This window comes from Ictalurus punctatus, chromosome 3 (assembly GCF_001660625.3).
Source record: "Ictalurus punctatus breed USDA103 chromosome 3, Coco_2.0, whole genome shotgun sequence".
NCBI classification, from domain to species: Eukaryota; Metazoa; Chordata; class Actinopteri; order Siluriformes; family Ictaluridae; genus Ictalurus; species Ictalurus punctatus.
The window spans coordinates 3,366,534-3,388,853 of NC_030418.2; the positions used below are offsets into that span (position 1 = coordinate 3,366,534).

Consider the following 22,320-nt stretch of genomic DNA (forward strand, 5'->3'; position numbering starts at 1 on the left):
GACCCTGTGTAGGATGAACAGTACAGAAAATGGATGGATGGATGGATGGATGGATGGTTGGATGGATGGGATTTTTTTTTTGTTTGTTTGTTGGCGCAGGTCAACATCACAGTCCTGGATATTAACGACAACGCCCCCGTGTGGCAGGACGAGCCATATCTAGCTAACGTTGTGGAAATGAGCCCAATCAACACCGATGTCATCTCGGTGAGTGATTATTCGCTGCTAATTTCACACTAAACATGCTAATCTGTCAAACAAAACCACACCGAGTTCACTTTAGAGTGCTCTGTTCTGAGTTCACTTTAGAGTGCACTGTTCCGGAGTTTGTAACCTTCCTAATCCGTTTTCCATTTGCACATTTTTATTGTTTACTTCCTGAGCTGTGTTCGACTATATAAAAATATACTTATTGTTGTTGTTGTTTTTGTTGTTTACTTTAAGGTGTGTATAATAGTTCTTATAGTTTTATAGAATAGTTTTTTTTTGTTTTTTTTTTGATTTTTTAAAATAAATTGAATAGGCAACCTCTGCTTATAAATGTATACATGCTAGCACTTTATTGCCCTTCATCATGTCCTGTTATTGAAGTTTATTTGCTAATTAAGCCCCTGAATATGTCCATTAATTAACAAGCCAACTCAAAGCTTAATTAAGCGGTTCGGGTGACTAATCAAAATGTCGCTCGCGGTGAATTGCATAGGTAATTACCTTCTCGCCGCGATTAGAGAGGAACCCGTCAGCTTTCGAACACTAGGAAACCGAAACGGTGCGCGTTTCACTGAGGGCGTGTGGACTTTCTCAGACGTTCCACGACGGTAAACGTAATGTACCTGTAACTAGTTAAAAAGTATGATGTGGTGGTGCGGTTAAAGCATGCTGTTAATTGGAAGTTTTAGATCAGGCCAGTAAATATTTACTGGTTCACTGGCAATGGTGAGACTTTTTTTTTTTTTTTTTTTTTTTAACCTCTCAGACTCCCAGGATGCTTCAGTGTCGTTGCTGAATGGTTCATATTTGAATAAAGGAATGAAAACTGATTTACAGCAAACTTACCTCGTCGTTTTTCACGCACTTATCGATCGTTTTTAAATAAATTTTAGACGTAATGGAATTAAAGGGCATTGCAAAGCAGGTTTTATGTAAATAAATAAATAAATAAATAGCCTCTAGGTTACATATACACACTTACGCTGGGCGCATGTATATGCGAGAGAGAGAGAGAGCAGAAAAATTGTAATTACAATCCAACTCAGTTGAGTGAACTTTAAAATACACTGCTCTTTAATGCTGCTTGTAAGAGCATGAACAACATTTAGTGCTTGCTTTCTCTCTCTCTCTCTCTCTCTCTCTCTCTCTCTGCGAGTCTCTCTGTACTCGGCGCAGCACAAAGTATCCTCGCCGTCGCGTTCTCAATAATTAACGACCCAAAGACCTTTTGTTTCTCTAATGACCAATAAGGCAATTTGCAGCGTTTCTCCATTAGTGCTGTGAAGTGATGGTCTCTTTAAAAATGTAACAGTGAGGTTTGAGACAGCATTGTGCTATGCCTCCAGACACACAAATCTCCCATCATGCCCTTCAGGTGGGTTAGGTTCCTATGATTTTTGATTTTGCCCGAGGCCAGTGTTTCAGGACAGTGTTCTTACCCACCGCGTTGGCCGTTTATTTCTCTCTTTCTCTCCTTTTGCAGGTGCTGGCCCTGGACCCTGATAATGGAGAGAATGGGACAGTCGTGTACAGTATCAGTCCAGCAAACCCCTATTATATCATCAATAACAGAACCGGGAAGATCCGGACCAGCGGCGCCGTGCTGGACAGAGAGAGTCTGGATCCCCGAGCTGCCCAGCTCATGCGGACCATCGTCATCTCAGCCACTGATCGTGAGTACAGTACACACGGACGCACACATACGCACACCCAATCAGTTCCTACTGAACACTGGACTGGAATTTTTTCATTATTAAGAGTTAAGCGTCTAATTACATTTTGTTGTAAGTGGGGTATGGATAGAGGGTCAGCATTATGTTGGACTTATTTTGTAACACTTTATTTACGTAGTCTAATGGAGACACTATAAATATCTGTGTCATAAAACAGCCTATCAACTGATTAACATATCAATAGACTGAAGATGGAATTGTGATGTGTAGACTAAGAACAGGATAATAGTCTATAAATGATCCACTAAATCAGGTGCTAGAAGCTGGACCGTCCGCATAAAGGGGGAAAAAGAGTTAGCAGTTAATAGTCTATAGAGTGTATATAGATGTTCTTCTAAATATCAATAACCATTGCTAAAAATGATTTGATAGGCTGATGGATGGAAACATGGACGGATGGATGGGAACATGGATGGATGGATGGACGAGTACATGGATGGATGGATGGATGGATAGATGGATGGGATCGAGGGATGGATGGGTACATGGATAGACGAATGGGTGGGTGGATGGGATTGAGGGATGGATGGGTACATGGATAGACGGATGGATGGGTACATGGATAAATGAATGGATGGGTGGATGGATGGATCAAGGGATGGATGGGTACATGGATAGACGGATGGGTGGATGGATAGATGGATGGGATCGAGGGATGGATGGGTACATGGATAGACGGATGGGTGGATGGATAGATGGATGGGATCGAGGGATGGATGGGTACATGGATAGATGGATGGATGGGATCGAGGGATGGATGGGTACATGGATAGACGAATGGGTGGATGGATGGGATCGAGGGATGGATGGGTACATAGATAGACGGATGGATGGATGAGTGGTTGGTTGTTTGGGTGTGTGGGTACATGGATGGATGGATGGGTACATGGATAAATGAATGGATAGGTGCATGGATGGATGGATGGATCAAGGGATGGATGGGTACATGGATAGACGGATGGATGGATGGATGGATACACGGATTTGTGGGTGGTTGTTTGGGTGTGTGGGTACATGGATAGACTGATGGATGGATGCATGGGTGGGTGGTTGTTTGGGTGTGTGGGTACATGGATAGACTGATGGATGGATGCATGGGTGGGTGGTTGTTTGGGTGTGTGGGTACATGGATAGACTGATGGATGGATGCATGGGTGGATGGATGGATGGGTGGGTGGTTGTTTGGGTGTGTGGGTACATAGACTGATGGATGGATGCATGGGTGGATGGATGGATGGGTGGGTGGTTGTTTGGGTGTGTGGGTACATGGATAGGTGGAGAAATGGATGGACAGGTTACAGCAGCACAGTGCAATAAAATGCACACGATAATCATCTGTAATAATCAACAACAATACGTCTTTACAAAGATCGTTTTTATTTTATTGTATTTCTATTTTATTTTCAGTCATATTCATTCTGTCTGTATGTCTGCCCATCTCCCGTACTGCCACCTTCAAATTGATGATATCATATTCGAAAGAACGAAAGAAACTCCCGACTTTCCTTGTAATAACACTAATATAAGCCATGGATAATGAAATTGTGCTTGGTAGTCAGTCCAGCCTTTTTTATAGCAGACGTAGTGTTGCTTTTATCCTCTCCTTGTCTCCTTGTCTCCTCATCTCTGATCCTTAAATCGATTCTCAAGCCCATTTTTCGTCTCTTCTTAATGATTTCTCCCCATGAATGGATTTAATGACAGAAGTGAAGTCATCTTTGAGTTGTATGTTTAGGATCGTAATTAATGCTCTACTGCCCTCTTGAGGTGGAAACCCACCACTGCGCTCCTCAGCCAGCACCACAGTCTACGTCAATCTGCTGGACCTTAATGACAATGACCCCACCTTCCTCAACCTGCCATTCATCGCCGAGGTGCCAGAGGGTCTTCCTATCGACTCGTCTGTCTTCAGGGTTGGTTTGGGTTTCTTATTATGTATGCTCAACGTGGCAAAAAAAAATCATACGCACAATATGTTTCATGCATCAATATGTATATTTTTATGTTTGCTAACAAAGCGCACGCAAAACAACCGTGCTTGCTGCCAAGTGTGTACCACATTTAAAGTGCAGCCTGAAATCGTGGACTGTTATCAAGCGCTGCGTGTTTTGGCCATTCAGGTGCAGGTACAGGACCCGGATGAGGCGGAGAATGGGGCAGTGACATTGGTGGTACAGATGGGCTTTCCCCGGCTAGACTTCCGCCTCAACAGCAGCACAGGGGTGCTGTTCTCCACAGCTGTACTGGACCGTGAGCGGATCGCGCAGTACCAGCTGCGGCTAGTGGCGTTCGATGCAGGGCAATTCCCACGCACCTCCACCAGCACCCTTACCATTACGGGTACAATCCAGAGCGGGTGACATGGCTGGAGAGGACATTTCCAGCTCCAACACTGTTCACTAGTTTAATCTAGTGATTTTAATCTAGTCATCTCGATTAAATGTTTGTCTGTCTGTCGGCCTGTCTTTTGATCTGTTGGTCTTCATGTCTGTCTGTCTGTCCTTCTGTTGGTATGTCTTTTGGTCTGTCAGTATGTCTACATGTTTGTCTGGTTGTCTGTCAGTCAGTCTGTCTGGTTGCCTGCCTCTCTGTCGGTCAGACTGTCTATCTGTCAGTTTGTCTTGTCTCTCTTTTGGTGTGTCTCTGTCTTCCTGTTAGTTTATATATTTGTCAGTCCATTTGCCTTTGGTCTGTCGGTTGATCTCTTTGTCTGTCTTTCAGTCTGTCAGTTTTTCTGTATTTCTATCGGTACGTCTTGTACATCTGTCTGTCTTTTGATAGTCTCTCTGTCCATCTTTCTGTCCATCACTTCTTTGTCTTTGCCGAAGTTCTGAAATCATCCTCCTCCTCCTCATCATTTCCCTCCGTCTGTCAGTCTCTTTATCCGTCTCTCTGTTTCCGTAGTGTTGGACATGAATGACGAGACGCCTACGTTTTTCCCCCGTGTGTACAACGCGTCGGTGTTGGAGAACGTCCCGCGGGATTTCGTGGTCGTGCGGCTCAACTGTTCTGATAACGACGCTGGACTCAATGCTGAACTCAGCTATTTCATCACAGGTCAGAGGTCAAAAGATTTGAGTCAAACTCTTAAGGACTGCCTTTGTTTGTGAGGGGGTTTAGGGTGTGTTCACACGTGTGTGTGGGTGTGTATGATTATGTATCGTGCAATCTGGAAGATTTTCTCCACTCTGTGTGTGTGATGTTGATTGTATTAAATGTGTGTTAAACCCAACACATCATACTGTGTGTGTGTTGTGTGCAGGTGGAAATCAGGATGGGAAATTCAGTGTGGGCTTCAGGAACGGTGTGGTGCGCACCGTGGTGGATCTGGACCGAGAAACACAAGCGTCATACACACTCGTCATCGAGGCTATCGGTGAGCCTTTTCACCTGCACCCGTCCAACTGTCTGTGATTGCGTGTGTGTGTGTGTGTGTGTGGTCTCCGCTACAGGTAACGTTTGCTTATCTGGTTTAGTGGTGCATGCAGCCGTGTGAGCATATGAAGAACAGCACCTTCACTTCCTGTGACAAAAGTGCAGCACTGAGGTTTCCTGTTTAGAGTGAAACTGTGGTGGTAGAGGTGCAATGTTTCGCGAACACCAAGTTTAGCTTCTCACAAGCTTCACAATGTGTTACTGCAACACATACACACTCATTTCACTCAGTCACACAAACGTATTCAGATAAACGCACAATAGAGTTTAAGATCAAAAGTCAGAAATTGTTTGTTGCTCTGGTTTCTTCGTGTCATCGCCAATACTCTGCATCATATAGTCCATACGCTTTTCTATCTATCTCTCCATCTGATGTTTAGGACTATTTTATTTTATTTCATTCAGCACCATATTCTCCGAGGTAGATTCCTCTACATTCATGCAAAAGTAACTAACCGTTAAAAAGGGTACGTATATTTATAGCCGTGCAACAGTGCTTCTTTTTTTTTTTTCATGTTAGGTTAATTGGCAACAGGTCAGTAACATGATTGGGTATAAAAAAAGAGAAAAAAATGTCTTAGAGAGGCAGAGTCTTTCAGAAGTAAAGATGGGCGGAAGTTCACCAATCTGTGAAAAACTGCGTCGACAATCTGTGGAACAGTTTCAGAATCGTTGCATTCTGACATTTGTGTACATTTTACAGTGTCCCAACTTTTCTGGAATTGGGTTGGTATATGATATTAGTCACATGACATACAGTCACAAAATGTCGCATGAACGACATTCACTGTTAAATTTAAAAATGTAAAAGATTTGTTAAATATACAAACAGCATTTCCCCATCATATATAAACATATATGTTAAATCGTTAGATACAAGATTACTTTTATATATAGGGGTGTGTGTGTGTGTATGTATGTATGTATGTATATATATATATATATATATATATGTATGTATGTATGTATGTGTGTATATATATATATATATATATATATATATATATATATATATACACACATATATGTGTATATATGTGTGTATATATGTGTGTGTGTGTGTATATATATATATATATGTATATATGTGTGTGTGTGTGTGTGTGTGTATATATATATATATATATATATATATATATATATATATATATATATATATATAAAATAAAAATTGTATTTTTTCCTGTGTCAAAGTAGTCTGAACTTAAATACATTTTTATAACGAAGGAAAAACTCTTTCCTTACTTCATTTGTTAAAGTTTAAGCGTTTTTATTTTCACAGTGCGTCAACTTCACTAGTGAGGTGACCAGTTCATTCCACTATCATGGCATTTGATTTGACATCAGCAAAAGCATTCCAGCATAACAACCTTATTCCACCTGTGAAACATGGTGGTGGTGGTGGTGGTAGTGTCATGGTTTGGGACTGTTTTGCTGGACTAGGACGACTTGCCATAATTGACTGAACAACGAATTCTGAATTATACCAGCGAACTCTAAAGGAAAATGTCAGGACATCTGTCTGTGATCTGAATCTCAAGAGGAAGCGGGTCATGCAGCAAGATAACGACCGTAAACACACAAGTCGTTCTACCATAAATGGTTAAGTCCACTATTGCGGTGTATGACTTGTCACCAGTATGAATGTTTACGTCTATGAAAGGTCACCGTTGACTGAGTAGACATAACCACAAGAACACAGATGCGTATCAGAGCTCTGAACTTTATTGGGTGATTTTCAGTTGTTCAGATGATCAGATTTAGCCTTGTGACTTAGAGATGGTCTATGTTTATTCATTTGGCAGTTCCTTTTTTTTCCCTTCCAAAAACCAATTTACAAGCGAGAAAGAAAGAAAAAAAAAAATCAAACTAAAAGATGAGCACTTGTAAGTCTTGATCATTGGCCCAACGGTGGCTCTCTGGCACTGCTGGGATTTGAATCCACAACCATCCAGTCCCCTTAACCACTGCGCTCCGATTGGAAGGTTCTTGACCGTTTCTCGGTTTTGTTTTTCCTGTAGATAACGGCCCAGCTGGGGACAGAAAAACAGGCACAGCTACCGTCTATGTAGAAGTGCTGGACGTCAACGACAACAGACCCATCTTCCTTCAGAACAGCTACGAGACCACTGTTCTGGAGAACGTCCCGAGAGGAAGCAGCGTCCTACAGGTACGGGCGTTTGTACACACGGCACGCTTCAACACGGAGTGCAAACACTGGTACGACGAGAAGACACGTAAAAATGCTACCGTTAGAAAAAGTTGTGTTCGATGTGCCACGTCTCTTATTTATTATCGCACTCGCTGTTTTAGCTACAACCGATCGCTGAGATTAGTAAAAAGTAGAACAGAAGGAAAATTTCTAAACGGAATATTGGGATTTTGGGAAATGGATGTGTAATACAGTAGGTATTTAAATGATTTGATTACGGAAACTGCCAGAATTTTTCAAAATTGATTTTAAGATGAGCATCAGAGTGATGCAGGGGGAAACAAAAAAAAAGTTGTTTTTCTTCATTTAAAAACCCCCCAGCAACCCTGTTTTAAGAAATCATATAGCAAATCCTGTTTTGTTTGTTTCTTTGAGTGACCAACGATTTTAATAGTGGCCCACTAGGGCAAGAATCAGGCTGCCCCATGCTCGGGGAGGAGCAGCAGACTCTGCAGCTACCGGGCTCTCTGTTTTGTAGAAAGCAATTGGAATTAAATCTGGTACATTTCTACAACCAGAGGCAAAGCGTACGTGTGTCTAAGACATACGGAACTGTTTCTATTGTAAGTTGTCTTGCAATAAATATGGAGAGAAGTGAAGGGAGTTTATGGAGTGGATCATTTAGAAATATTAGAACATGCATGCGAATGTGTATGCACCACGAGAAAAAGAAGGCATTTCCAATTCCAGCGTATAAACCTGGCAACCCTGATTTAACGATATCACCCTTCCGTGTGTGCCTCGACGGGATACGTACCCGCTGTATTGAACGCAGTTGAAGAAAAATAACCCCTGGACATAATTGTTTGAGGTTTATGTCGTTATTAATATTGTCCTGCTGGACGAAAATCTATGCTCACAAGCCTGCGCTAGTCGCAGGATTCCTGGACCTTGGGTTTGGTTCTTGACGATGGCTAAAGGTGAAATTTCACAAAAATATCAAATTGGCCTTGTGCTGAGATGTTAATTGTGTATTTTAGTCCCGCTACATGTGTTAGAGTACATGGTCGTGTTTAGTGTTTATATCTCGGTAGCATACTGTAGTAAGCATGGTATAGTAAGCTGCGCTTGCAGTTCGTTCCTGTCTTGCTCTAGTTGAAACGACAACTTGGATTTAGTCAAGGCAGAACGCTGCGGAGTTCTCCGGAACGACGGGACCGAGGAAAACGAGTACCGTCCAGAGCCGAGTCGCTTCCAGAGTTTCAGCTGAGGCTCACTGGATGACGCCTGTCCAGTGTGCTCACTTTCTCTTGCAGAACATCCTCCGTTACACGCCCCAGATCTTCGCGACCAGCCGCACGTCGCCAGGACGATCACACACCCTCCGAACACGAGGAACAGGCAGACGGTGCCGATGATGGTGGGGAGTGGGTGATAAAGGTCAGGGTACACAGGACTGGAAAGATTGTATGGTGGGAGGGAATAGGTGGGAGTAAAAGGAGCGAAGGTGGAGTTGAGGGTGCCGTTCGCGTAGTCCATGTCTGCGGGATCTGAAGAGAAAATCAGAATTTATCAGCTGGTGCGATCTGGACTGTGGATTTTGTGCAAATGCTTCTGTGCAGATTAACAGGATGCGGTAAGGTGTGGGTGTATCTTTGCACATGTGAAGTAGGTTTGACTAGAACACATCGGAACTCGAATCAGTCCTCTTGTTGCTAAATCAGTTTTGTGTTCGATTATTTTGCCGTGATGGCGATGCGCGGATATGGTCTCCGTAAGGAAGAACGCGTGGCGGGGGGTGTGGTTATAGGACAGTAATCATCGACAGGGTGGTGTGATGCCTCCTGATGCAAAGCAGCATCGATTATTCTCCTAAAACAACACATCCTGAGTAGAATAGTTTATTACTTAAAGAACATGTAACGCTTTCCTCTGGTTATAGTTGCGTGTGATGTTTTGGAGCATCTGTGGAAACAAGCTCGCTCCTGTTATTGCTTTCAGTGGTGCTTGAAAGTTTGTGAATCTTCGGGTTTAAATGAGAAGCGTTATGTTTGGAGGAAGGAAACCACCGCGTTCCGGCATAAGAACCTTAACACACCTGTGAAACATGGTGGTGGTAGTGTCATGGTTTGGGAATGTTTTGCTCTGCTCGGCCAGGACGACTTGCATAATTGATGGAACGATGAATTCTGAATTATACCAGCGAACTCTAAAGGAAAATGTCAGGACATCTGTCTGTGATCTGAATCTCAAGAGAAAGCGGGTCATGCAGCAAGATAACGACCCTAAACACACAAGTCGTTCTACCAAAGAACGGTTAAAGAAGAATAAAGTTAACGTTTTAGAACGGTCAAGTCAAAGTCCTGACCTTAATCCAATAAAGATGTGGAAGAACCTGAAGCGGGCAGTTCATGTGAGGAAACCCACCAACATCCCAGAGTCGAAGCTGTTCTGTACTGAGGAACGGGCTAAAATTCCTCCAAGCCGGCGTGCAGGACCGATCAACAGCTACCGCAAACGATTAGCTGCAGTTATTGCTGCACAAGAGGATCAGTCCAGATACTGAAAACAAAGATTCACACACTACCGCTCACAGATGTGTAATATTGCATCATTTTCCTCAGTAAATAAACGGCCGAGTATTATAATTGTGTCTCGTGTTTAATCGGGTTCTCTTTATCTCTTTATCAGGACTCGTGTGAAATTCTGATGATGTTTTAGGTCATATTTATGCAGATGTATAGAACATTCGAAAAGGTCTACAAACTGTCAAGCACCACTGTACGTTATAGCAGCTGTAAACCGTCATCTCTCACCAGCCTCTGTTTTTTTCCTTTCTCTCTCTTGAGGTTAACGAGACAGCTCATCTTCTTACCGAGCAAATGCGCAGTCCTCCGTCTTGAAGACTTGCTCATGATGTTAAACTTACCAGCTTAAGCTTTTGTGCTAATGTTGCACTATATATATATATATATATATATATATATATATATATATATATATATATATATATATATATATATATATATATATATATATATATATATATATAAAAATTTTTTGGATCTACTTGATTTTTTTTTTTTAAACTGTTTTTAATGTAAGTTTGGTGTTCAGTCGTTTTTGGCTTGGTAGGGATTTGAGATCTTTTGTGCTTTCGTTATAACTTCAGTCTCCGTTTTGTACAGAGGGGTTCGGTCCGTTTAGGCCGTTTGTTGTAGGCTTTGGGTTCAGCTGTTTATGCGTGGCAGGACGTTCAGGCTGTGTGTGTGTGTGTGTGTGTGGATTCAGAGTTTTTTGATTGGGATGTTATACGGTAGGTGTAGAGAGCGGTCTGGGTCTTTCGAGTTTTAAAGTTTTAAGTTGTTTTTGTTGTGGCTGGAGTTTCGTCCTTTGGGGCATTTATTCTCCATGTTTGGTTGTACTTAATGTTGACACGGAGGCTGGGCATTATTGTGTGTGTGTGTGTGTGTGTGTACAGAAATGTCGGGCCCAGCTGCTCATGGTGTGGAAGGGATTTCAAGCCAAGGTTTGGGCCCTTTGTTATTTTTCTGCAAGTGGAAGAATCTGTTCTCAGCATGATTCAAATCAGCGCTTTTGTGGAATACGGTGCTGTGCAAAAGTATTTACGCGCACAGTATATTTATCTTACTGTCCTCATGACGACCTTCCACTGACTTAATTATTAATGCAGTTCTTGTAAACAAAACACCACCACCACACAAAAAAAACAACGGTTTTCCTCACGAGGACCAGCCGATTGTCCCCACAAAGTCGGAACTGTCAGCTATTCCTATGCTCGTGAGGCCGTTTGGTTTCCACACATTCCACGGCTGACATTTGACAATACAAATTCCACAAATACCCGGCTGACGAGCGATTACGTCCCTGTGAAAGACTAAATTCCTAAGCAAGCGAGTCTGCTTGAATGTGCTTTAGCATAATACGAAGGAGGATTATTTAAATATCTCCTCCTACACACACACACACGAATAAACACGCACACGCCTGATTTGCTGATGACCAATCCCTCGCTCGGATCAGTAGCGTTCGGAAATGTCAGCATGTTAAATCCTGGGCCGATCACAGCACGGCTTAACCGTTTAGCGAAAACACACTGGGATGTGAAATTAGTCCGAAATGCCAGAAATGTCCGGGAGAGGCCACGGACGCAAGGTCACTCATTAGAGAGACTCCAGCAATAACGAGCACGTACTCGGTTACCCAAGGGTTCAGGTGGACACTGAGACGTTCATGCAGCAATACGCAACACGGAGACGAGTAACACAAACGATGAGCGATCGCGAGTAGTGTCGCGTAGATGTGTACACTATCGAGAAACACGACTTTACCTTAACAGCGCAGTGAATGCGTGCCGTCGCTGCGGCGTCGGCTTCTTGTCCGTCTCTCCACGCTGAGAAGAAGAGCGAGCATGGAGAAGAGAGAGACAGACAGGCCCAAGAGGGAGCGCTCCTCAGTCTAGTGCCCAGTGTGAATAGTCGTCCAGAAGTCCGGACTAGACGACGCAGGCCGGTCAGACTCGCCGACGTTTAACTCGCGGTAGTGTGGTGCTCGACTAAACTGGCTACAGAGTCGTTTATCGTGACTTGCTGGTAGATAAAGCACTTGTGTGAAGTTTCAGACCCCCAAAGGATCAGATATGGTACGATCCACTCTATTCATCTATCTCAGAGTAACCCCCCCAACTCTTTATTCTCGCTCCTTCCCTCCTCCCGCCGTGCCCTCTTTCTTCTGCTCGTCCCCAAAACCTTTTATAAAACTAATGAGTCTGAAGAAGGGGCCCTGCTCAGTGTGTGTGTGTGTGTGTGTGTGTGTGTGTGTGTGTGAGAACCTCCGAGTGTGGTTTCTCTGATTTAGGCCGCTATTGTAAAGCTGATGTTGCCCTGGCAACCTGCTGACTAGTGACTAAAGAAAAAAATATCAGAAATCAAGCATTTTTGTTTGTTTGTTGTTGTTATTATTATCATCATATCAGACAAGTTTTAAAGTGTGTGTGTGTGTGTGTGTGTGTGTGTGTGTGTGTGTGTGTGTGTGTGTTTCGAGCCCTATATGAAGTTTCCAGGGTTTTTTTTTCATTACGTGTAGTTGTTACTTTCACTGCTATAATTTTCCACTTCTGTTTGTGTGTGTTTGTGTGTCTGTGTGTGTGTCTGTGTGCATGCTTGTGTGTATTTGTGTGTGCGCGCATGTGTCCATGCTTGTGTGTGTCCATGCTTGTGTGTGTGTGTCCATGCTTGTGTGTGTGTGTCCATGCTTGTGTGTGTGTGTCCATGCTTGTGTGTGTGTGTCCATGCTTGTGTGTGTGTGTGTCCATGCTTGTGTGTGTGTGTCCATGCTTGTGTGTGTGTGTGTGTCCATGCTTGTGTGTGTGTGTGTGTCCATGCTTGTGTGTGTGTGTGTGTCCATGCTTGTGTGTGTGTGTGTCCATGCTTGTGTGTGTGTGTGTGTCCATGCTTGTGTGTGTGTGTGTGTCCATGCTTGTGTGTGTGTGTGTGTCCATGCTTGTGTGTGTGTGTCCATGCTTGTGTGTGTGTGTGTCCATGCTTGTGTGTGTGTGTGTCCATGCTTGTGTGTGTGTGTGTGTCCATGCTTGTGTGTGTGTGTCCATGCTTGTGTGTGTGTGTCCATGCTTGTGTGTGTGTGTCCATGCTTGTGTGTGTGTCCATGCTTGTGTGTGTGTGTGTGTGTGTCCATGCTTGTGTGTGTGTGTGTGTGTGTCCATGCTTGTGTGTGTGTGTCCATGCTTGTGTGTGTGTGTGTGTGTCCATGCTTGTGTGTGTGTGTGTGTGTCCATGCTTGTGTGTGTGTGTGTCCATGCTTGTGTGTGTGTGTGTCCATGCTTGTGTGTGTGTGTGTGTCCATGCTTGTGTGTGTGTGTCCATGCTTGTGTGTGTCCATGCTTGTGTGTGTGTGTGTGTGTGTCCATGCTTGTGTGTGTGTGTGTGTGTCCATGCTTGTGTGTGTGTGTGTGTGTCCATGCTTGTGTGTGTGTGTGTGTGTCCATGCTTGTGTGTGTGTGTCCATGCTTGTGTGTGTGTGTGTCCATGCTTGTGTGCGTGTGTGGGTGTATGTGTGCATGCTTGGTTGTGGGTGGGTGGGTGTGTGTGTGTGTGTGTGTCCATGCTTGTGTGTCTCCATGCATGCATGCTTGTGTGTGTGTGTGGGGGTGTGTGTGGGGGTGTGTATGCATGCTTGTGTGTACGTGGGTGTGTGTGCGCATGCTTCGTTGTGTGTGTGTGTGTGTGCCATGCTTGTGTGTGTGTGTGTGTGTGTGTATGCCTGCTTGTGTGTACGTGGGTGTGGGTGTGTGTGTGTGTGTGCATGCTTGGTTGTGGGTGTGTGTGGGTGTTTGGGTGTGTGTACAGGTCCAGGCCACAGATGCAGATCAGGGAGAAAATGGCAGAGTTCTGTACCGAATTATCTCAGGTAAGATTTTATTTATTTATCTATTTTACAAGTTTGTGGTTTATCCCTTCACAGCCGTCTGATCCCGAGGTGAACACGTGACCCAAGAATACACAGCACACAATTGGAACGATGGATAAACATGATAAACAAAGTACAAAAAAAAAACCAAGATAGTCAAAGGAAGTGATGAGAACCCACAAGCATGTAAACACAGAGTGCGTCTGAACCACAGCGCGCTGGTTAACATAATCCCTCACTACTGCACTTGGGCTGCTCATGGAGAGCACTTTAATGGTGCTGACTGTGCAGAGATAAACTCTGTTATTACGCGATGGTGTACAGTGAAAGCGAGGGTGTGGTGTGTGTGTCATCAGTGTGTATGACTGTATCATGTACAGCAGTGTTGCTGGAGATTTTAAACCGCTTGAGCTGAGAAACAGTCTCGCCAGTTCTGGAGTTATGTCTGTTCGTACCTGCATCCTGGTTGTATAATTAATAAAACTCCAGGGTCCCTGTGTCCGTCTGGGTTTCCTCCGGGTTCTCCGGTTTCCTCCCATTTCCCAAAAAAACATGCTGGTAGGTGTAAGATAAATGTCGCCTAGGTGAACACGTTGTGCCCGGGGTTCTTGAGATGGTCTCCGGACAGGAGAAAGCGAGCGAGTTTCCAGTCTTTTTCACCGTCGTGTATTGATAGCCTGTTGTAGGATTTATGCCGACGGCTCACGGTTGTGTTGCTGCCGCCGGTAAATTACACAATGTCCGCCAGAGCAAGCCGCACTTTACAGCTATTGTAAACGTGCTATCTTTCTCCATAGCCTTAGTCTTTAATTGTACTTGCTACACACACACACACACACACACACACACACACACACACTCCCATGTCAGTGTTATATTTATTTATTGATTCATTTTCATGTGATTCATTTTCATGTGATTCATTTTCATGTGATTCATTTACATGTGATTCATATGATTCATTTACTGATTCGCTTCTCTTTAAATCCAGTTTTAGACTGTGATATTACAGAGGTCTTTCCAGATTATCACTTGCCACACTGTATGAGAGAACCCCAGAAAAACTGCCTGAATTCTATAATATAATTTGTTCACCATGTTAGGTTTAAATCCTCTTAAAAACAGATTCGCAATTGAATATTACTCCGTTCCAGTTCACATCCTTCAAAGCATTGGCATGTTTTGTTTACTTTCACAGTTGCCACTACTTTATTTTAGCTAATTCTTGAGTTTTACCTGTCTTGTAATTATTATATTTTAGATGTGCATTGTAATAATTTCATTAACAGTTTTTGACAGTCAACCGTGTCAGTGTTACTGCTGTATGGAGAATCATCCACCACCTTTTGAATATTCCTCTGAAATTATGGGGTAGCAAATCTGACATACTGTATAAGGGCAAAAAATACCTATGATTCTTTGTAGTGGGTTTAATCTTTTGGACTTGACTATGTACAGTTGTGTGTGTGTCTTGTTGTAGGTAACAGTGGAGGTCAGTTCAGTATAGACCTTATGTCTGGTCTGATCGCTCGAGGACAGCGGGCTCTGGACAGAGAGACGAGCAGCTCTCACCTGCTGGAGGTGGAGGCCTACAACAGTGACCAAGGCAGCATGCGCAGCTTTGTCAGGGTTTGTGTGTGTGTGCACGTGTATACTTGAGCTATATGCTTATTTATGTACATTACTTTCCATGCCAGTGTTTCACTCCTCAACACTTTGACAACACTCAATTTAAAAAATTTTTTTTTTAAATGTATTAATGAATCAAGTCATATTGTTTTTTATCCATTTATAGTTACAAGTTATATATCCGGTTATCACTTAACATTATAGCAGCTGCAGTCGTATAGTAGCAACACAGTAGAAAGCACACTGTGTATGCTGTAGCTTTGCCTTCCCTGGATGTAAAATGCTCAAACCTGTTCCAGAGTGGCAGTGCCCCTGTAAACGAAGTGAGGTCCATGAACCTCAAGGCCCCGCCCTCAACACTGAACACCTTTTGGACCAGGCTTTCTCACCTCACTGAATGGGCAAAGCGGAACCATGTTGGTCAGCTGTCCACAAACCTTGTGGCTTTAGTATTTTACAGTGGTGATCCTTCAGGTCTAGTGATATTATAGTACGTCAAATCGTATGAAATGGACACTATAATCACAATTCCAGCTGGAAGATACATAGTAATGGTACCAATTCTTCCGAGAGTGTACGGACATTAAATTAATTCCCTCGTCATCTACCAAACAGAAGGGGGTCTTACTAGGTCCTTCAACCCCCCCACCCCACTGTCTCTCTTGCGCTATGTCTCTGTAGGTGATCGTGTACGTGGAGGACGTGAATGACGAGCGTCCCTTGTTCACCCAGCAGCAGTACAACAGACTCGGCCTGAGAGAAACAGCCGGAATCGGCACGTCTGTGATTGTAGTACGGGCCACTGACCCAGACACAGGTGCATATAGTGCTGAAGTTTTCTTGCCTTACACTGTATGTCCTCAGCCAGTCGAAAGCAATTCAAATCTCTTGGTTTTCAGTGCTCACAAACACCGCTTAAAGCTATACAAAAGCCTGTTTGGATTTCATTTGTGTACTGGAGATGAGTAATTCGGGTAGCGCACCTTCTGTGGCATTAACGGTTTCCTGATGCTGCCACATTGTTTTCCTGAGTCGCCAGCGTAGTGAAAACGTACGCGCTGGGCTCATTATCTTGGTTTGTTTCCTCTTTGTAGCTTATTTTTGAGAACGTGACAACCTGCATGCTGTGTGTGTGTGTGGTTTATTTGTTTTGTTTTTTTCCCCCATTATTGCTAATGACTCACAACTCCTAGGACATCTGTAGTGACTTCCCACTCTCACTTCCCCGTGTCACACGCACTCTTTTTCCAAACATTTTTCAACACGACTTACAAGTGAGGCAGATTACAGACCGTGCTCAGGGCTGTTAAAGGAGCTGACTGACACACAGTGCTGCAAAAAAACCTCTACACCAACTGACCAGAAACAAGTGTGATGCAGCTGTAGGAAAAAACAGAGACGCCGCGAGAGTCACACACACACACACCACGGTCAGAATTCGTGCTACTGTTCCAGACATGCAGCAGCCAATCAGCAGCCAGATGACTGGTACAATCCTATTTACATTTACATGACATTTATTCACTTAGCAAACGCTTTTATCCAAAGTGACTTACAAATGAGAAGAGATACAAGCAAAGTTTATTTTTATTTATTTATTTCAGGGAATGAAAAAGTGCTATGCACTTTGTCCAAGGTGCAAACGTACCCTCGGGTCCGGTGGCAGTCCGTATCCTGTCGAACCCTACGTTGAGGCCTTGAAAGCTGTAAAAACCCACCTTACCCACAACCTCCTGAGAATGGAATGAACGGTGGTGCCCCAGCAGAGCCAAAATAAAGCTGCGGTTTTCACACTTATGATTAACACGCCACCAATTGATTCACCAGCTTAAATCAGCACTCTGACTGCACATGACTGTTAAAGAGGGGTGTCGAATGACGTCCACCTGTGTGTCGCGATCTCGGTATCGCCGTATGAACCGTGTATTGAAAAAAATAATAATAATAATTTATTCAAATACGGCATTAGTTCAAGGGGGTGAATATTTATCAAGGCACTGTGTACATCCTGAACTTTCTGAACACTTCGGTTTGCACAATCACGGGACAAGAATGGTTAATATGGTTTAACCCGTCTGTCTCTTTCTCTCTACGTCTACGTGCAGGAGACGGAGGCGCCGTGTCCTACGCCCTCGTCTCGGGCGCAGACCGTAAATTTGAGGTGGACGTCAGTACAGGACTAGTGACTACTGTGGATTATCTCGACTACGAGACCAAGACCAGCTACCTAATGAATGTGTCGGCCACAGACCAAGCTCCTCCCTTTAATCGGGCCTTCTGCACGGTATACGTCACTCTGCTGAACGAGCTGGACGAGGCCGTGTCCTTCCTGATGGCCGGGTATGAAGTGTCCCTGAGGGAAAATATAGCTACCGGAACGGAAGTGGTCCAAGTGCGAGCTCAGTCAGCAGATAATCTGAATCAGCTGACGTATCGCTTCGACCCCGATACGTCGCCCGCTGCTCTCGCGCTCTTCAAGATCGATGCCGTCATGGTGAGAAACCTTAACCCGGGGCTCAAAAACTGACATTGCGGAACATTTGGCTCCATTTTTTAAAAATTTTTTAAACAGGAAGGCCGAGGAACAGTTCGTAAAGCTCGGATCTAATGATGTCCAAGTTATTTTGTGAAATACTGTAGAAGTGACACAGATTGTAGTCATTTTTAGTCGCTGTCACGTGACCTCCATGTCCATTCTCGGAGATGGCTTGACTGAATGGGATCTCCAGTGTTAAGTAGCAGACAAACATGAAAGACGGTTTAATCTGTTAAAATCCTCGTATCACTCCAAAAATGCTGCGATTTCAGTGTGTGTGTGTGTGTCTCACAGGGTCGAATCACCGTGACTGGTCCGATAGACCGAGAGAAGGGTGACTCCTACACCCTCACAGTGGTTGCTGATGACGGAGGGCCTAAAAGAGGATCCACTGTGGTAAACGTCTATAATCTGAATTCCGCAACGTGTTCTCAGAAGGTGTTGTCTCAAAAAAATACACGTCTAACCGTAACGCTTTCTCATTATTCCCCCCCCCCAAACGTATTGTGCATTTGTAGAAGGTAAGAAACGATTTATTACGGGCTGATTTGAATCGTGTATTTATATTTCAGACGGCACGTACTATCGGAATCTTTATTCATGTTTTTTCGGGGGGTTTTTTGGACAGGTGTCCATCACCATTCTCGACGAGAACGACAACAGCCCCGAGTTCGACCTCACGTCAGACTTAACGGTGAACGTTCCAGAAGATACGCCCATGGGCCAGAGAGTGGCCATGGTGACGGCACGGGATAAAGACGCCGGGAGGAACGGACTGGTGAGAGAGAGAGAGAGAGAGAGGGGAGATGCTCAGTGTTTTTGCAGTCCCTACAGCGGGCTCTGAGATGAGCTCTAATCACGAATAAGGCCGCGTTTTGACTCGAGTCCCCGTTCCTTTTCTTGCTCTCTCCACTCAGGTGAACTTCACGCTGGTGGCAGGGAACATGAGGGATATATTCGAGATCCGAAGCATCAACAACACGTTTGGAGACATTTACGTAAACGCCCCTCTCGACCGAGAAGCGGTGGACCGCTATCTGCTTAAGGTGAGAGCTGATCTCCTCAGAGATCCACAACACACGCTCCTCGTTACTGTTCCTGACGTACACACCGATGAGGAAAATGATGGCAGACATTTTATTTAATTACTAATTACCCTAGCGCTCGCCTTCAGATTGCAAAAGGCTGCCATTGCACCACAACTGGTTGCTATGGTTACATGTTTTAGGACATTATTCTGCGTCGTTATTGTAAACATTTCCATGTACCGTGGAATAAATTGATTTACTTTGATGTAATTCCTTGTTGTTCATGTTCATTTGCAAAAAAAAACATTGTTATTGTTACATTTCAACATTACTACGACAGATGAGGTGCATGGTTTTTTTTTTGTTTGTTTGTTGTTGGTGTTTTAAAGTATTTATTTAATTATTTTACATTCTACAGGATTGCATTTTTTTTTAACAGGATCTATATTATTGCTGTCCAAATATAAGTAAGGAATAAAGCCCTTCCGAACCTGGTGTTATTGGAAAAACATTGGTGTCCTAGGATATACAGTATGTTGTGATGTAATCCGATATTAAGCAGAGTTCCAGTTACCCTGCCAGATTTTTATTAGATTTCTCTAACTGCATGCCTTGAAGCATTTTATTACTCTCTTATGACCACAGCAGTTTTTATGACCGTACGACAAGTAGTACTTTTATCCATTAATACATGTTCTGGAACGCCCCGTGAACAAGCGAGTTCCTGTCATCGCGTACTCCGATTCCCTGTAAACGAGTCGCTATTAATAGAAACAATATTAGAACAGGTGCATTAATATAAACCTGCGGTTTGAGATACGACCAGGTCTCGTATCATAACTCGTATCTCGTGACTTCTTAACAACCGACTAGATTCGAAAATTCAACATCGCCGTTATATAATACAGAAATAACCAACATTTTCCCAGCCAATCAGAAACAAGCTTCTGTGTTGACCGGAGTATAATTAATAATGATATTCCTTGTTGCAGTCTACTTTTTACTCAAAGCAATGTTTGTTTGTTTGTTTGTTTGTTTGTTTTTCTCCTCTAAGCTTTTGTACCATTAAACCCCAGCTCACACATTTTAGTCCTCTGGTCAGGGGAATACTGGTAATCCCTAAAAAAAAAAAAAAAAAAAAAAAACATACAAGACCACAATGTTCAGTGTCATGGCCTTTTAGACTTTCAAATTTCACCCCACAGTATTTCCTTATACTTTGCATGTGTCCCCAGGTGCGGGCCGTAGATAACGGCTCTCCTCCTCGCTTTACGGATCATTCGCTCACTGTGAATATCGTGGACGTAAATGATAACGCTCCTGTCGTCCAGAGCCCTCGCGGCTACAACGTCAGTGTCGTTGAGGTGAGCGCAACTCGGCTTGCCAATCAGACCAAATCAGAGCCTCGGGGACGATGTCTGTAAGAGTCTGTTCGCTCAAGGCATCGTGTGTGTGTGTGTGTGTGTGTGTGTGTTCATAAATATGCTTTGAATCGCTGAAAATTGAGAACGTTCCAGAGAATTTGCCAGGGATATTCAGCGCTAAATTTACGTGACTTGACTTTATTTTAGTAGCTTGAAAAAAGAAAGATGAATATTATTGCAACATGTAAAAATCTATAAAAGTCAGAGAACCTGGAGCGGCACCGATACCGCACCTCTGGAGCACACGGGGTTAACGTGTACGTCTCGAGGGCAGATTAGTGATACTGGGACTGAACTCAAAACCTTCTGGTCAGTAGACCAGAACATTAACCACTAGCTTATACGTGTGTATCTTTGTGTAGAATGTAGGTGGCGGTACATCGGTCCTGCGTGTCATAGCTACGGATCGAGACATCGGGCCCAACGCTGTGCTGTCCTATTACATCACAGCCGGCAACCAGGATCTAACGTTCCGCATGGACCGTATGAGCGGAGAAATCGTGACCAGACCTTCACCTCCTGACCGAGAGAGACAGCAGCAGTACACACTAACTGTCACAGTGGAGGACGATGGAACTCCGCCCCTATCCGTGAGTGTGTGTGTGTGTGTTATAAAACTCTCATATTACAAAGCACGTTGACTTTTCCAATATCTTTGATCGCCGTCAGTCCATGCAGATGATGGAGCCCAATCTTAACATGTACTGTGTATCAACATGCCACTCTATATGTAGACGTGCACTCGCTGGTCCTCGGGTGTCCGAAAAAAACACCACCACTGCGTTATAATTAAGATTTCAAATGAACCGTATGTACTAACTGTGCGTGACCCAGGATCAACATGAATACCTGCTCTATTCGGATCATTTGGCACAGGTGTGTATCTCAGTTCACTTACCAGCTACCTAACGGTTCTGCTCACGTAAAGTGTATTGTGCAGTCTGTTTACGCGCTAACGCCGTTGACTTTTTAATTCTGGTTCCTCTCTCTCATTGAATGGAAGATAAGACAGGAGCAATAATTCGAAATGGTGTGCAAAGATGAAAAGATGATTGAGTAAGAAGAGTAAGCAGAGAGGCCATAAATAATATGAACTTCCTCTAATCATTTCCTCTTTGGGGAAACTCCCGCTCCAGCACCTTATACGTTCACGCGTTTCTAAAAAGGTTTTTTTCGTGTGTGTGTTTTTTTTTTTTTTTTTTTTAGATGGGTCCATGGTAAACGAAGGCCTAAGTACAATCTGACACAATTTCCTTTTTAAGACACTGACCGAGAGTAAACAGAAGTGCTTACTGAGAGCGCTGGTGTTATCATGTTTCTTGTCTTTTCTTGTATTGGTCAGAGCTGAATGTTCGGGCAGACGGCTTAAATATTTCTTCTGTGCATAAACTGAAGCTTTTCCTTATTAAAATGCCAAAGCGCTGTGATTTTTTATATTTTATAGAGAACTAACAGATGTGTATACGGTAGATGATTGACAGCTCTGTGTCTTATGTTGCAGACTATCCTGGCTGTGATTAAAAATGGGTACTTGTATTGAAAAATTGGATGTAAGTGGGCGTACTCTGTCCGGGTCAACGTGGTCCGTATCAGTAAAAATATCGCATGTTTTCATCGTCATGTTGCGGCAGAAGTAGGACGTGTAAGGTGCGCTTCGACCGCGTTCCATCTTGTACGCGCAGTTCGGGAGGGGGGAAGACGCGCGCCCTTTCATGCGCTAGTGTAG

General features: G+C 43.6%; 1 protein-coding gene across 5 annotated transcripts in view; it reads left to right on the forward strand.

Annotated features, from left to right (window-relative positions):
- cdh23 (cadherin-related 23) overlaps positions 1-22,320 on the forward strand; it is a 226,763-nt gene that overhangs the window by 154,305 nt on the left and 50,138 nt on the right. For 3 of the 5 annotated variants that reach the window (XM_053679435.1, XM_053679437.1, XM_053679436.1), the window contains 12 exons: positions 100-207; positions 1,694-1,883; positions 3,711-3,856; positions 4,064-4,283; positions 4,848-5,000; positions 5,206-5,319; positions 7,400-7,548; positions 13,917-13,977; positions 15,458-15,606; positions 16,288-16,423; positions 17,712-18,100; positions 18,437-18,841. In XM_053679435.1, coding sequence (XP_053535410.1) covers positions 100-207; positions 1,694-1,883; positions 3,711-3,856; positions 4,064-4,283; positions 4,848-5,000; positions 5,206-5,319; positions 7,400-7,548; positions 13,917-13,977; positions 15,458-15,606; positions 16,288-16,423; positions 17,712-18,100; positions 18,437-18,667 — 2,046 coding nt within the window. In that variant the 3' untranslated portion in view covers positions 18,668-18,841. Of the gene's footprint in view, positions 1-99; positions 208-1,693; positions 1,884-3,710; positions 3,857-4,063; positions 4,284-4,847; positions 5,001-5,205; positions 5,320-7,399; positions 7,549-13,916; positions 13,978-15,457; positions 15,607-16,287; positions 16,424-17,711; positions 18,101-18,436; positions 18,921-19,059; positions 19,189-20,405; positions 20,535-20,956; positions 21,185-22,320 lie in introns of those variants that run through there. The other 2 variants (XM_053679438.1, XM_053679434.1) reach the window with 2 other exon arrangements.